This window comes from Pleurodeles waltl, chromosome 10, assembly GCF_031143425.1.
Source record: "Pleurodeles waltl isolate 20211129_DDA chromosome 10, aPleWal1.hap1.20221129, whole genome shotgun sequence".
Taxonomy (NCBI): Eukaryota; Metazoa; Chordata; class Amphibia; order Caudata; family Salamandridae; genus Pleurodeles; species Pleurodeles waltl.
Window position 1 is genome coordinate 847,322,471 of NC_090449.1, and position 13,312 is coordinate 847,335,782.

At 42.4% G+C, this 13,312-nt stretch overlaps 1 protein-coding gene across 1 annotated transcript in view; it reads right to left on the reverse strand.

Moving 5' to 3' along the window:
• Window positions 1-13,312, reverse strand: part of LOC138261947 (macrophage mannose receptor 1-like) — a 683,716-nt gene that overhangs the window by 597,111 nt on the left and 73,293 nt on the right. Inside the window, exon 5 of the mRNA XM_069211540.1 lies at window positions 1,277-1,390. Coding sequence (XP_069067641.1) covers window positions 1,277-1,390 — 114 coding nt within the window. The remainder of the gene's footprint in view (window positions 1-1,276; window positions 1,391-13,312) is intronic.

The following is a 13,312-nucleotide window of genomic DNA, read 5'->3' on the forward strand; positions in this document are numbered from 1 at the left end:
TGCAGACCCACAAGTAGCATTTAATTTACAGACCCTGGGCACATGTAGTGCACTTTACTGGTAACTTAGAAGTAAATTAAATATTCCATTTGGGATTAAGCCAATGTTACTATGTTTTAGGGGCGAGAGCACAAGCACTTTAGCACTGGTTAACAGTGGTTAAGTGCACAGAGTCCTAAAGCCAGCAAAAATGAGGTCAGAAAAGTGGAGGAAGTAGACAAAACATTGGGGGGAAGACCACCCTCAAGAATGTGTTTTATATTTTCAAATTTAATAAATATATATCATGAAAGCAATCACAATATACTGTTTGACTCTGTGTACTCCTGCTTGTTTTATTCCTTGTGCTATCAAGACAGTGGGTCCCATTATGAGTTTGGTGGAATGAAAACTCCATCCGCCAAGCTCCCGACAGGGTGACCGCCACCTATGCCATGACCTCCCCACCTGAGCAAATATGGGTTTCCTGCTAGGTTGGCGGGTGGAAACCTAAGTTTGCATCATCTGGCCTAGCGGAAACCAGGCTATAGCAATTGTCTCTGGCTCGTAATCGAGCCCACGGCAATGCTGTAGCATGCAGGGTGCACCAGCACCATCGCAATGTTCACTGTCTGAAACCGCTAGCCGAGGACGAGGTCATAATCCCCAGCCTCTGCCACCATCAGACCCCCGGGATCCAAGATCTTGGCGGAGATGGTGGTTCCCTGGCGGTTGGACCGCCAGGGTTGTAATGTGGCGGTGCAGAGCACCACTGCGAGTGTGGCAGTCTATAGACCGCCACAATTGTAATAAGGCTCTGTGTGTGTAATTCAAGTATTAAAACATGATTTAGAAAGTTATCAGCTATCATCCATTTAAATTCAATTTGTTAAAAAAGGCAATTTTTGCACTAAAGTGATTTTTCTATTTGAATCAGAACCTCCCAAATGTCAGTTGTAAGTAACCAACTTCATCTTGGGAATAAAATATGCATTTATTGATAGGCATATGGCCAAGTTTTGGCAAAATGTAGCCAAATGCTAAATGTAAGTCAAACATACAATGTGCAACATACAACAAGGTATAAGTTAAAATGACTTACCTTTTAATATTAACATCTCCTAAATGCAAACACTGTCAATCACTAAAAGATATGTCCTACCGGAAAACGGCTGACAATTACACATGCAAAGTTTGAACACATCATCAAACCTTTAAATATTGCCCAGAGAAGGAAACAGTTCAATGCAGGTGAAAGCTTTGAGGAGATGTATTCACATTGTTACATCATTCCTACCTGGTGCCCAGTTTAAATATCTGAATGGACTTCCTCCACTCCACTGCCATCCGCTGTTGAAATTTAAGCTATTAAGTCCTATCCACATAGCGGTATCGAAATTGGTTGTTAATCCTTGAAAATAAAAGATGTGAAACACGTAATCAGCAAAGTAAAAATATAAAGGAGGTCATGCGTCAAAATAGCTGAAAAGCCTTTGAATGAAATTATATGTGAGTTAAAAAAAGTTGTAAATGTATGTTTGAAATGCACAGTTCACAGTAAGCAGGGAGTAAACACTGCTGATTGCTCTTACATCATTGTATTATGGTGCTGATTTGAATTAGTGAGATTTTTGTCTGCTGTTTAGAAGTAAGGTAAGGTAAGACTGTGAACTGATCCAAAAGCAAATTTAGCAGTGAATCATCTTCATGAATGTAAATTTACACATGTAGTTTTACACATGTGTAAACTTAATATTGCACTTAGCTGTAACTAAACAGTTATTTGCTATTCACTATTTCTGAGTGTAAATTTACTAAAGACTTATGCATCTGCATGCCCTCAAAACAGCAGGTGGAGTCTGCTAAAACAGGATTTACAAGTGCAAAGTTACTATTAATAACTTTTCACAGGTAGAGATCTCCCTATGGAAATATATAGGGAGCAATATTGAAGCTTAATATATATTAAAAAACAAGCAAATATTTTAATGTAAAATAAAAATGTGAATTAATGTAAAATAAATAAATATTTCTAAATTGGAGCTAAAAATGAATCTTTAGCACAATCACTCATCAAATTAAATGTTTAGTAATAATTAAGGGCCTGATTTTGACTTTAGCAGTCAAGCCACCGAACCACCAATACGGCGGTGGGGAGAACGCCACTAAGGTGGCAGCCTCCCTAATGCCATTTTATGATGTTCATGTCGGGCCGGATGATGGAGAAAGTGTGGGGGCATTGGCTCAGGCTCTAATAGAGACCACAGCTTTCCCCACCACCAACATGTCGGGATAGAAGATCCTGGTGGTGGCGGCAGTCTTGTCTGACCAAAAGCATCCGAATCTGGTGGTCGGACCACCAAGGATGCAGCAGTCAGACTGCCACCATGGGTACGGCGGTTATAGGACTGCTATACTTATAACCAGGCCCTAAGTACAATATATTAATTAAATGCATAATTATTATTTAAAATAATTTGGAAAACCCACTATCATGTTTACACATATGCATTATTTACTAAATTTGATTAAAGTGTATTTTGGTATTTAATGTTGATACATTTTAATTTTATTAAAAGTTTAAAAGTAATATGTAATTTTAAACAAACATTTAAATATTAATGTATTTATTTAAAAATAAATTTACATTGAGTATTAGATTTAACACATTATTATAAAATACTTTATGTTATTTACATCATGTCCCTGTCTCCATTATGTTCCATGGGAATTTGTTGCCTGTAAGTGGTGATGCCTTGTGCAGAATTTTCCCCCAGACTGTTTTGTATCCTTTTTGGCTGTAGTAGTTTTAGAGGTGCAATATGTGAATACAAATCAAATTACTCTTTTGTAGGTGCATGTTCGCATTGGCATGTCCATCTATAAACTCCTATTTACCCCTCCCAAAGGCTTTTCTCCTCTATTCTTATTTACCTTCCATTTAGTAGTACATTCCCCATCTTCTAGACACTATCCCAGGTTCTTCCAAGATTTAATACTAAAATGTTACCTACATATACAGAAACCTTTGCAATCGAAGCAGAGATCTATGCATAGAAAAGACAGGAGAGACAGAAGTGGAGGTCTCCGCACATAGGTTTGTGAATAGCATTTTGTAGTACGCTGAGTAGTACAATTGTATACTGAGGGGAAGATTTATCAATATTTCATGTAATGCAACGCAGCAATGCAGAATGCAGCACATGTACAAAGAGGAAACAACAAGAAGAAATAAAGATAATTTCTCCTTCTTAAGCCTCCCTGCGGAGATGTAGTATTTTAACACATTGCCAGGTCTACCACTCATGGTAAGTGTGGGAATGCACCAAATCCATGGGTGGATGTGTAAGACACCACAGCCCCACTCATGGAATACCTCCCTAGGGCAGAGTAACCCAAAGCAGTAACTTGTGCTGACTTGCGCTACTCCTAATTTACCAAGTACTGCAGAGAATCCAACAGCGGCCTTCGTGGCTTGGTTATCCTCACTTTAGTGATGCGCTGCCCTTGAGTTACCTTGCATGATGCACAGGCAATGCCACACTTTGATAAATGTGTCCCTTAACGCACAGCACAGTTTCTGAACAGGCCCTTTCTTCTCTAAGCCGAATGTCAGCAATCAACAATTTACATACATTGCTCTTTTAAGCACCCACTGTTTATAATTTTATGGCAAGACCGGAGGCTCCTATTATGCTTAAGTCTTTTCTTTATTTTTAATAGCAGCCGCAGTCAAGAACAGAACTACTGATCCTATAAGGCCAATAACAACGGCCAATGAGGATCAAGCGGTAGTTCTAATAAAATGCACCAGTCACAAACAACCTGTCGTAATAATACCTATCTTGACTGGGAACAGCCCTCTTTTCTTGCTGCTCGCAGTCAAGATAAGTACATCCATTTCCTATGTCTACTATATATTTGGGTTTATAGTGATTATTACGTATGTTTTTACTTCAAATGTTAATATTTTGGTGTTTGGTGCTTAACATACGTTTGTTTTCTTCTCAGCCGGCTTGTAGCCGCACTTTCAGAATGTTCAGCGTGAGCGCGTCTTTTTAGTTAACCGTTCCTCTTCAGCGCGCACTGTTATTTCAGCGCCCGTTGAAGAGAAAGCTATTTTCGGCATACTTCGCGTCTCCCTGGCTTCAGCGTTTCATTTTAAAAGCTTGTAATTGGATTATCTCGGCGTCCGCTGAGTTAATCCATTTCCCTTCACGCTTCAGTGAGCGCGTTCCCCAAGCGTTCGAGTGTTTATTTTGAACGCTTGGAGGAATTTCTTTCTCCTGTCACTTTGACAGCTCTATTAATCCCTGGTTGGCCCCCAGGGATTTCCCTTTTCAGCAAACTCGTGTTGCCTACAGCTCCTGCTGTCAGGCACCAGGGAAAATATTTCTCAAGCCTTTATTCAGTGCTTAACAACGCCGGACTCCTATTTTTTGGAGTTTCGGTTTCAGTTTCAATTTTTTAGTTTAAATTTTGCAATTTTTCTCTCCTAGGGTAAAAAAATACTAATCGTTGGCAGTTATTTTTGACTTGTTTTCCCTATTACCATGGACAGCTCCAATGTTCCAATGCTGTCTCAGGAGGAGGAGGAAGACGTCCTCAAAGACAATCTGAATGACTTCATACAGTCCTCAGTTGAGCAGGCCATGGCTGTTTCATGGCAAAAGTTATTAAAAAAAATTGAAAATTCTGTGGTGTCCCTGGTGTCCCAAACCATGCCGGCCCAATCTGCGGGGGAAGGCAGAAAGCATCTAAAGCCTTCAAAAAATACTAAACCGACGTTAAAGACAAGTGACAAGAGTTCACACATGGCAGAGGACGTGGCTCCTCAAAGGCCTCCTTTAAAGGAGGGTTTATTGAACAAAACACCTAAAAAGTGCATGGTTAAGGCTAAACATATTTCTCCAATTCGCATCTCAAAACTTTTAGACACCGATGAAGAAGTGCAAGACCCTGATTCGGATTCGGATACTTCCGACAGGGACGTGGGAGATGTCTTCTACCCTCCTCCTCCCAAAAAAGCCAAATGTGGGTCACAAGATTTTGCGGGCTCTTGCACGATTTTAGATGCCGAAGGGGTGCCAATGTTCGATCCTTCCAGCATACAGCACCCTAACTCAACTGAATGGCTCCCTACGGATCATGTGGCAGAATATGTTACGGACAGACTGCGTACTCCCCTTGATAAACAGGTGCGGGCTCAACTCAGATCCGAATGTCCCCATCCCGCTCTTTCCTCAAAAATTACTGCCACCCCATCCATTGATACTTCTCTAATAACCTTTTTTACTAAATATGGCAAGGACCCAGGCAAGGGGGTGGATAAAGCATGGTCTTCTTGTCAAGGCAAACTGTTAGACATGGTAGGTCCCCTAACTCAGATTTTCGACCTGCTAGAATCAGCTCGATTGGAACAGGCCTTGGTCGACCCAGCAGAACTATCCTTGTGGGCCCAACGTGCCATTTGCTTGCTGGGAAAAGCCAATTCTTCCATTACGCATGAACGCAGGAAGGGCCTTCTCCTCAAACTTGATCCTAAGCTGGTCAACTTGGCCGGTTCGGACCCCGGGGTCAAAGCGGAAGGCATGCTTTTTAGTGACTCCTTTATCAAGGAGTTGAGTAAATATGTGGCGACTTTTTCATCCCTTGATAAAGCCCAACAATCTTTGAAGAAGATGTTTTCGACACATGTTTTTGCCAGGGCTGGCAGAGGCAGGAACCGCTTTGACGGCCGTACCTATGCTAACCAAGGTTCCCGGGGTTACTACCGCAACACAACATCTCAAGACTACAGGTCACAATTCTACCCCAAAGGCACAGGGGCTTCAGGAACAGAGGGAACCGAAGTTCCAAGTTATCCTCTCAAACCGGTAAGTCAACCAATTGTTTCTCAGGGTCTGGGGGGGTCGTATTTCAACTTACCTGACAAAATGGAAAGAACTAACATCAGATCCATGGGTGTTAAATACCGTTCAGGGATATGTTATAGAGCTATTTGCAGAGCCTTTGCAAACTGTTTTTCCTCCTCCACCTCAATTTTCTTTACAAATGACAGACTTAATTTCCCTAGAAATTCAAGCATTACTTCAGAAACAGGCGATAACCCCTTGTCCTTTAGATCCTTCGGGGTTTCTCAGTTCAGTTTTCCTGGTACAGAAAACGAACAAAAACATGAGACCAGTTATCAACCTTCGGCAATTCAACCAGTTTGATCTTTACAGACACTTCAAGATGGAAACTATCATTCATCTCAGGGATACCCTTCTACAAGGGGATTGGATGGTAAGGTTAGACATAAAGGATGCTTATCTAACCGTGCCCATACACCCCTTCTCTCAAAAATTCCTTCAATTCCAATGGGCCGGCCAAACTTTCCGATTTACTTCTCTGCCTTTCGGTCTCTCTTCCGCCCCACTGTGTTTCACAAAGCTGATGAGACCGGTGGCAGCTTTTCTCAGGGCTTGGGGCGTCAGGTTGGTTATCTACCTGGACGATATCCTCATGTTGAATCAAAATCGCTCCTCCCTTCTGGCCCAAGTGCGTCTTTCCTGCACGCTACTTACAGACCTGGGTTTTATCATAAATTACGAGAAAACTTCCTTAGATCCAACCCAAAAGATCGGATTTCTAGGTTTCCTCGTAGATTCCATTTCGGCTTCTCTTCTTCTTCCCTCCTCAAAGATAAAATCTATCAAGTCAGAAATTCTGCTTATTCTTCGCAACTCTCAACTCTCTCTCCGATCCCTTGCAAGAGTCGTAGGGCTTCTCTCTTCCTCAATCCAAGCTATTTTCCCAGGTCCTTTACATTATCGAGCTTTGCAAAGGTTGAAAATACGCCACCTCCAAAGAGGGTTGGCCTATTCAGATTCGATAGAACTAGATCAGGACTCTCCAGCGGAACTCCAATGGTGGATAGACCATTTAGATGCCTGGAATGGCAGGACCATCGTTGCATCAGCCCCAGATCTAGTATTAGAATCAGATGCAAGCCTTCAGGGCTGGGGGGCCTGTTGTGGTACAGTCTCGACTGGAGGATTATGGTCGCGAGAGGAGTCAAAACTGCACATAAATTGTTTAGAGATGCTTGCCGGCTACTTTGTAATCAGAAGCTTTGCAAGAGAAAGGCTTTCCTGCTCCGTTCTACTCAGGATGGACAACATTTCTGCGGTTCGCTACATCAACCGCTTAGGGGGTACAAGGTCCAAGCCTTTAGCGGAATTAGCAAAAGGGTTCTGGGAGTTTTATCTTCTAAACAGAATCTCAGTGCAAGCAGAGTACCTTCTGGGCAACCTCAACGTGGTAGCAGATTGGTACACTCAACATTTTCAAGAGTCCAGCGACTGGATGCTCAATGTGCAGATCTTCAACAGCATCCTTCACAAATGGGGTCCTTTCGAGGTAGATCTATTCACTTCACGACTCAACGCACAACTACCAAAGTTCTTCAGTTGGCATCCAGACCCGCTAGCCCTAGCATTCGATGCCTTTTCTCAAGATTGGTCTACTTCCCTCAATTACGCTTTCCCTCCCTTCATTTTGATTTCCAGGGTTATAGCACATGTCAGACGCCAACAGGCTTCCATAGTTCTCATAGTTCCTTTCTGGCATGCTCAGGTGTGGTTTTCATCCCTCCTAGAACTTTCAATAGAACCTCCATTCTTACTTCCCCCGATCCAAGACCTTCTAACCAATCCTCAAGGCCTATCTCACAACCTAATTCTCCAGAATGCTCTCATTCTCTCAGCTTGGAAAATTTCAGGGAATCCCAGCCTGGCACTTCTATTTCGACAGAAGCTTCAAAGTTCCTGGACATGGCTAGAGCTGCAGGAACAAAGAAAGCATATAGATCAGCTTGGGATCTCTGGCATTGCTGGTGTGTGGGAAAACAGGTTAATCCCTTTACAGCAGATGTAACAATGGTTATACATTTTTTGGCAGCAGAAGCTTCCAAAGGTAAATCTTTCCGTACTATTAATTTGTATAGGTCAGCTATTTCTTCGTCACATGTGTTTTTACAGGGAAGACCTGTTGGAGAACATCCCTTGGTATGTCGCCTTTTAAAGGGAGTAAAATTTTCCAATCCTCCAAAGCCAAAATATAGTTCTTTATGAGATCTTAATACTGTATTACGATTGTTTGTGTCATGGCCAGATAATGCCTCTTTATCGTTGAAGCAGCTTTCAGCCAAATTGACTATGCTTTTATGTCTAGTGTCTTTCAAACGCTTATCTGATGTTAAAGCTTTGGACATTACAGCTCGTCAGTTCACTCCTTCTGGGGTTTCGTTTAATGTGGTCAGACGCACAAAAACTAACCTTTCTTCGGTTTTTTACCCCTTTTTTCCAGATCAGCCTAAACTTTGTGTAGGTCAATGTTTAAAAGCTTATGAACAACAGACAGCCTGTCTGAGGAATTCCTCTTCTACCCAGCTCCTGATTTCCTTCAGGAAGTCTTTCAAACCAGCGTCCTCCCCAACTTTAGCTCGTTGGGTCCGCTGGATAATGTCTTTGGCTGGTATTGATATCTCCATCTTTGGGGCCCATTCGGCTAGGGGAGCCATGGCGTCCTAAGCTTTTTGGGCCGGCCCGCTTACAGGATATTTTCAGGTCGGCTGACTGGTCCAATGACAATGTTTTTAAAGTTTTTTATTGTAAACCGATTGAACATGCATCTTTCAATGTGATTAATACGTTTTAAAATAGCATAATAGGAGCCTCCGGTCTTGCCATAAAATGTAGATGTTCCTAGTAATTTATGAAGGAAAGTCTTAATTTTATTAAAGACACGGAGGCGAGTATTATCCCTCTGCTACAAAATTAATTCTACTATTTTGTCTCCCTCCCTTTCAGCTACTACATCAGGACAACAGTCAACGACATAAGGCTCCTGCCTTCGTCTCTTCGGTGGCTTCGTTCTTGACCAGTTTCGCATCTACGACCTTCTCTCCGTCCTCTCAGCACACCCTTCCGGAGTTCGCTCAAAGGCTGATTTACTCTTTCCAAGAATTTTTAGCTCTAGGCTTAGATATTTGTGTTTGTAGTTTAATTGTTCCATTGTTTTCTATGGGTTAAGCTCGTACAAGAAAAGAGGGCTGTTCCCAGTCAAGATAGGTATTATTACGACAGGTTGTTTGTGATAGGTGCATTTTATTAGAACTACCTTTTGATCCTCATTGGCCGTTGTTGTTGGCCTTATGGGATCAGTAGTTCTGTTCTTGACTGCGGCTGCTATTAAAAATAAAGAAAAGACTTAAGCATAATACTCGCCTCCGTGTCTTTAATAAAATTAAGACTTTCCTTCATAAATTACTAGGAAAATCTACATTACTTATTAACTCTGGATGACATTTTTTTATTCATATTTACCACCAATAACTAAATAACACTGAACATGTACTGCTTGCAAGCAGGTGTCACACTTGACTAGTAAATGATAATTGAATAAAGGCAAACATAAAAAATGCATTTGTGACATATGACTAGCTGATTTAAACATGGCAAGTCAACACTAACGAGGCAAGAAAACAAACAACAAAAATTCATGAAGAATTTATGAGTTTTCCACCACTGTTATATCTAGGGCCTTCTGTCCTAAAGAGTAAAACCCAAAACAATCTCTGTCTTTACACAAATACTGCTTTGAGGCCCAAACTTCATATCATTTTGCAACAGATGTGCAAATTCCAATGCAAAATGATCTTTAGTTGCAATTTGTGAGGGTACCACACCCTTTCAGCTGATGATATAAAGTCAATGTTTTGGAACTGCAATTGTGGTTGTAATCACTGATACATGACAATAGGATTCTGAATCTAAAAACAGTAAGATGCTAACAGCACATTGCAATGCAGAAAGACTGTCCCAGCTCACAATGTACCATTCATACATTGAGTTTGGTGGTCTCAAGGCTTTCAATTTAGTGAATCGCAGGCTTTGCAACTGCAAAGGTCTCAGTACACTTGGCCCTAAGAAGTTCCTCCACCTCCAGACCTTATCTTGCAAAACTTTCTTGAATTTTGATTAGGTAGTGAAAGAATGATAAGTGCTTTTTATGGGCGAGCGCAAAGTGATCCGTCCATAAAATAATCTCTCTTTGGGCTACAAACCACGTCCAGGTCACATCAGTCTCTTTCATTGGTTCCTGGGCTTGCTCTTTAAAATCTGCTTGCTTTCATTTGTGAAAGGCATGCATACGTCATGCCTTTTCCGGTGTTTAGCCCGCCTACACAGCACCGGTAAACTACTAGAAACAGACGAGGCTCGATGTTTTAAGCCTGGTTTCTGGACTACTTTATCTGTTCATTTTCCCTGCAGCGTGATCGCGCTCCGTTTTTTTGTTTTCAATTTCAGCGCGATCGGGCTGCATTGTACATAGCGCGATAGCACTGTGATTTTTTTCTTTTAATTTGTGTGGCAAGAAAAGTTAGGTTAGGAGTTTACAACACAAATAGCTCCAACTCGAGCAAATGCGAGCCCCGTTGCATTGAAAATACTTGTTTTCATTATTAGGTATTTTTGTTCATTGCACACCTCGTCATTTAAAATGTCATTCACGTTAGTATGGGATAATTTAGCAATGACTATATTTTTGCATTTAAATTAGGAAATTGTTTGGTAGTTTTTTTTTTAATGGCCAAGATATTTTCAACGTTTATGCTTAGTGCGCATCAATGCTGATTGCTCAATGTCCACATTGTCACCATTCTCCATCCTCATCCTACCCATAGACTTTCAAACCTTAAGAGATACATGGAGCCAGCATGACACAACATGAAGAGTTGCTTCCACAATTAAGAGAACTCTGGCGCCATGCACAAGGTGTATTCTATAGCACAAATATACCTTGACGAGTACTCATGAACAACAGTCCGAATTTCATGCTCATGTACACATAAACAGCATGAATGTCCACCGTTACCTCTTTTATTTAAAGAGATTAGGCTCTAGGTCTGCATCATCTTAGCTGAAATTCAATTTTTCCCATACACAGTATAGCTGCCAATTAGTCCTAACTCAACTGTGACGTTCTTAGTCAGTCCTGACTTATTGGTCAACAGTCATTTTTCAGCCCATGCTTAAAACGCTCAATTGAAACTGCAAGTAGTAGAATGCAGCACTCTATCAGGGGTGCAGCTATCAATACTGCAACAGGTGCAGTGGCACTAAGGCAAAGAAGTGTGACGGGTCCTAGTCGCTGAATTAGAGGCTGAACATATTTCAGTGGATGGCAGCAGTTTTATTGTCTGTATTAGTGCCCATGGCACCTTGTTATGCTACTCTGTGCCATAGGCTAAAAAGCCAGATCTGGCTGAAAGTGTCACACATGGGGTGGTCCCACTTAACAGCAATGAACACAGTATGAATGAAATCCCGATAGAGGGCTTCTGAATCGAAACATCTGAGCAGAGTATGCATCTAGTTCGATGCATTTTAAAATGAAGAGCCCTTGCTTTCTTCCGGCTATTCAATGCAGCAAACAAGTGTGACAACAAATATTGAGCTATAGAATGAGAACATTTGTAATAAATAATCTATCAAATAATTAACCCACTCTGTGCCGGGGACGTAATGGTTCCGTCCACCGGCACAGTGCTCATGTGCAGAGTACGTAACCATTACATCCTCGGCACTGAGCTCAGAGGGAGGGCTAACGCTCCCTCTGTGGTCTTCCGTCCCACCCCCAAAGGCAGGGATGGAAGGGGAAGCCCTTCCACTTCCACCCCTGGCCCCCCCACACCCTCTATTGATGTCAGCATGCGACCACACACTGACATTTTTGTTGTTGTTTTGGATGTATTTTGTGTCGTGAGCGGCCCCTTGGGCAAGGGTCGCTACCATTTGGGGGGCATGTTTGCTGAGGCCATTTCTGCCCCCCCCTGGGGGCAGATTGGCCTATTATTTTTAGGCTGATATGCCCCCAAGGGGGGAAGAGACCACTAGAACACCAGGGATTTTTTAAATATATTTATTTAAGTGAAGGGGAGTCCCCTTGGGCAAGGGGCGCTCCCGAAGGGGGGCATAGAACTGTTGCCCGTTTTTGCCCCCCTTGAGGGCAGATCGGCCTATTTTTGTTAGGCCCATCTGCCCCGGCCACTTAGACACAAGGGATAGTGTGTGTGTATGTGTGTTTAGTGGATGGGGGTGCCCCCTTGGGCACGGGTCACCTCCCTTTGGGGGCACGTGTACCATGGCCATTTCTGTCCCCCTTGGGGGAAGATGGGCCTATTATTTTTAGGCCCAAGGGGGGCAGAAACCACTAGAATGCCAGGGATGTTTGTTTATATGTTTATTTATGTAGAGGGGCACCCCCTTGGGTAAGGGGTGCCTCCCCCAAAGGAGCATAGAACTGTTGGCCATTTCTGCCTCCCTTGGGGGAAGATCGGCCTATTTTGTTAGGCCCAAGGGGGGCAGAAGCCACTTAGGCACCAGGGATAGTGTGTGTGTGTTTTTTTTTGTTTGGGGGTGGCCCCTTGGCAAGGGTCGCTCCCCATGGGGACACACTACTAAAGGTATTTTCACCCCCCCTTGGGGCAGATAGGCCTATTTCTAGAAGGCCCATCTGCCCCTATGGGGGGCAGAATCCACTTAGGCACCAATTTCTAAATGCTTGATGGTGGGGTGTTTGTCAACTGGTAAAATATTTGCATTTGTTCTAGTTTGTTTTTGTTCTAGTTCAAAGCTTTTGCTTTCTTTACTGTGGCTCCTTGCGGTTTTGCTGGTGGTTGACCTGCGGTTTGCATAGTTGCATGTTTTAGGTAAGTAAAAACAATTTACTCCTAAGGAGTATTTCTACCATGCATGAATGACATATTTGTAGGTGGTGTACTAAATGCAGGATTGTGTGTGAAATTGTCCTTAGATTTGTGCATAATGATATTTGTGTTGTCTTATTTCTAATTTGCTTTTCTTTCTTTCTTTTTAGTGGGATATCATTGGTGACTGCTGTGTCTGTGCAGAGTAGTTGCCGGTGAGTCAAGCTTTTTCAGGGCAAGTGAGCAGAATAGTTTTTGAGTTTATAACTCTTACTGATGAAGCTACACTTTATTACTTATCTTACACAGTGCTGGTTGTTGGTGGTGCATTTGTCCAGTTACTTTTCATGGGAAAGATCATGGCTAGCCACAGGATGACAGCTCAGCAGGTGATTGGTATGCTTTTTGAGTCATTGTCTGATCATGATTATGAGACGGACTCTGCATCAGAGGCATAGTGGAGAAAGTGAGAGATTCTGGCAGTGAAGTTTCTGTCAGAGAGGAATCTGCTGATGAGGAAGCCACTCTCAGTGCAGATGAAGGGCCTGATTTGGAGGAGGACACTGATGTGCCATT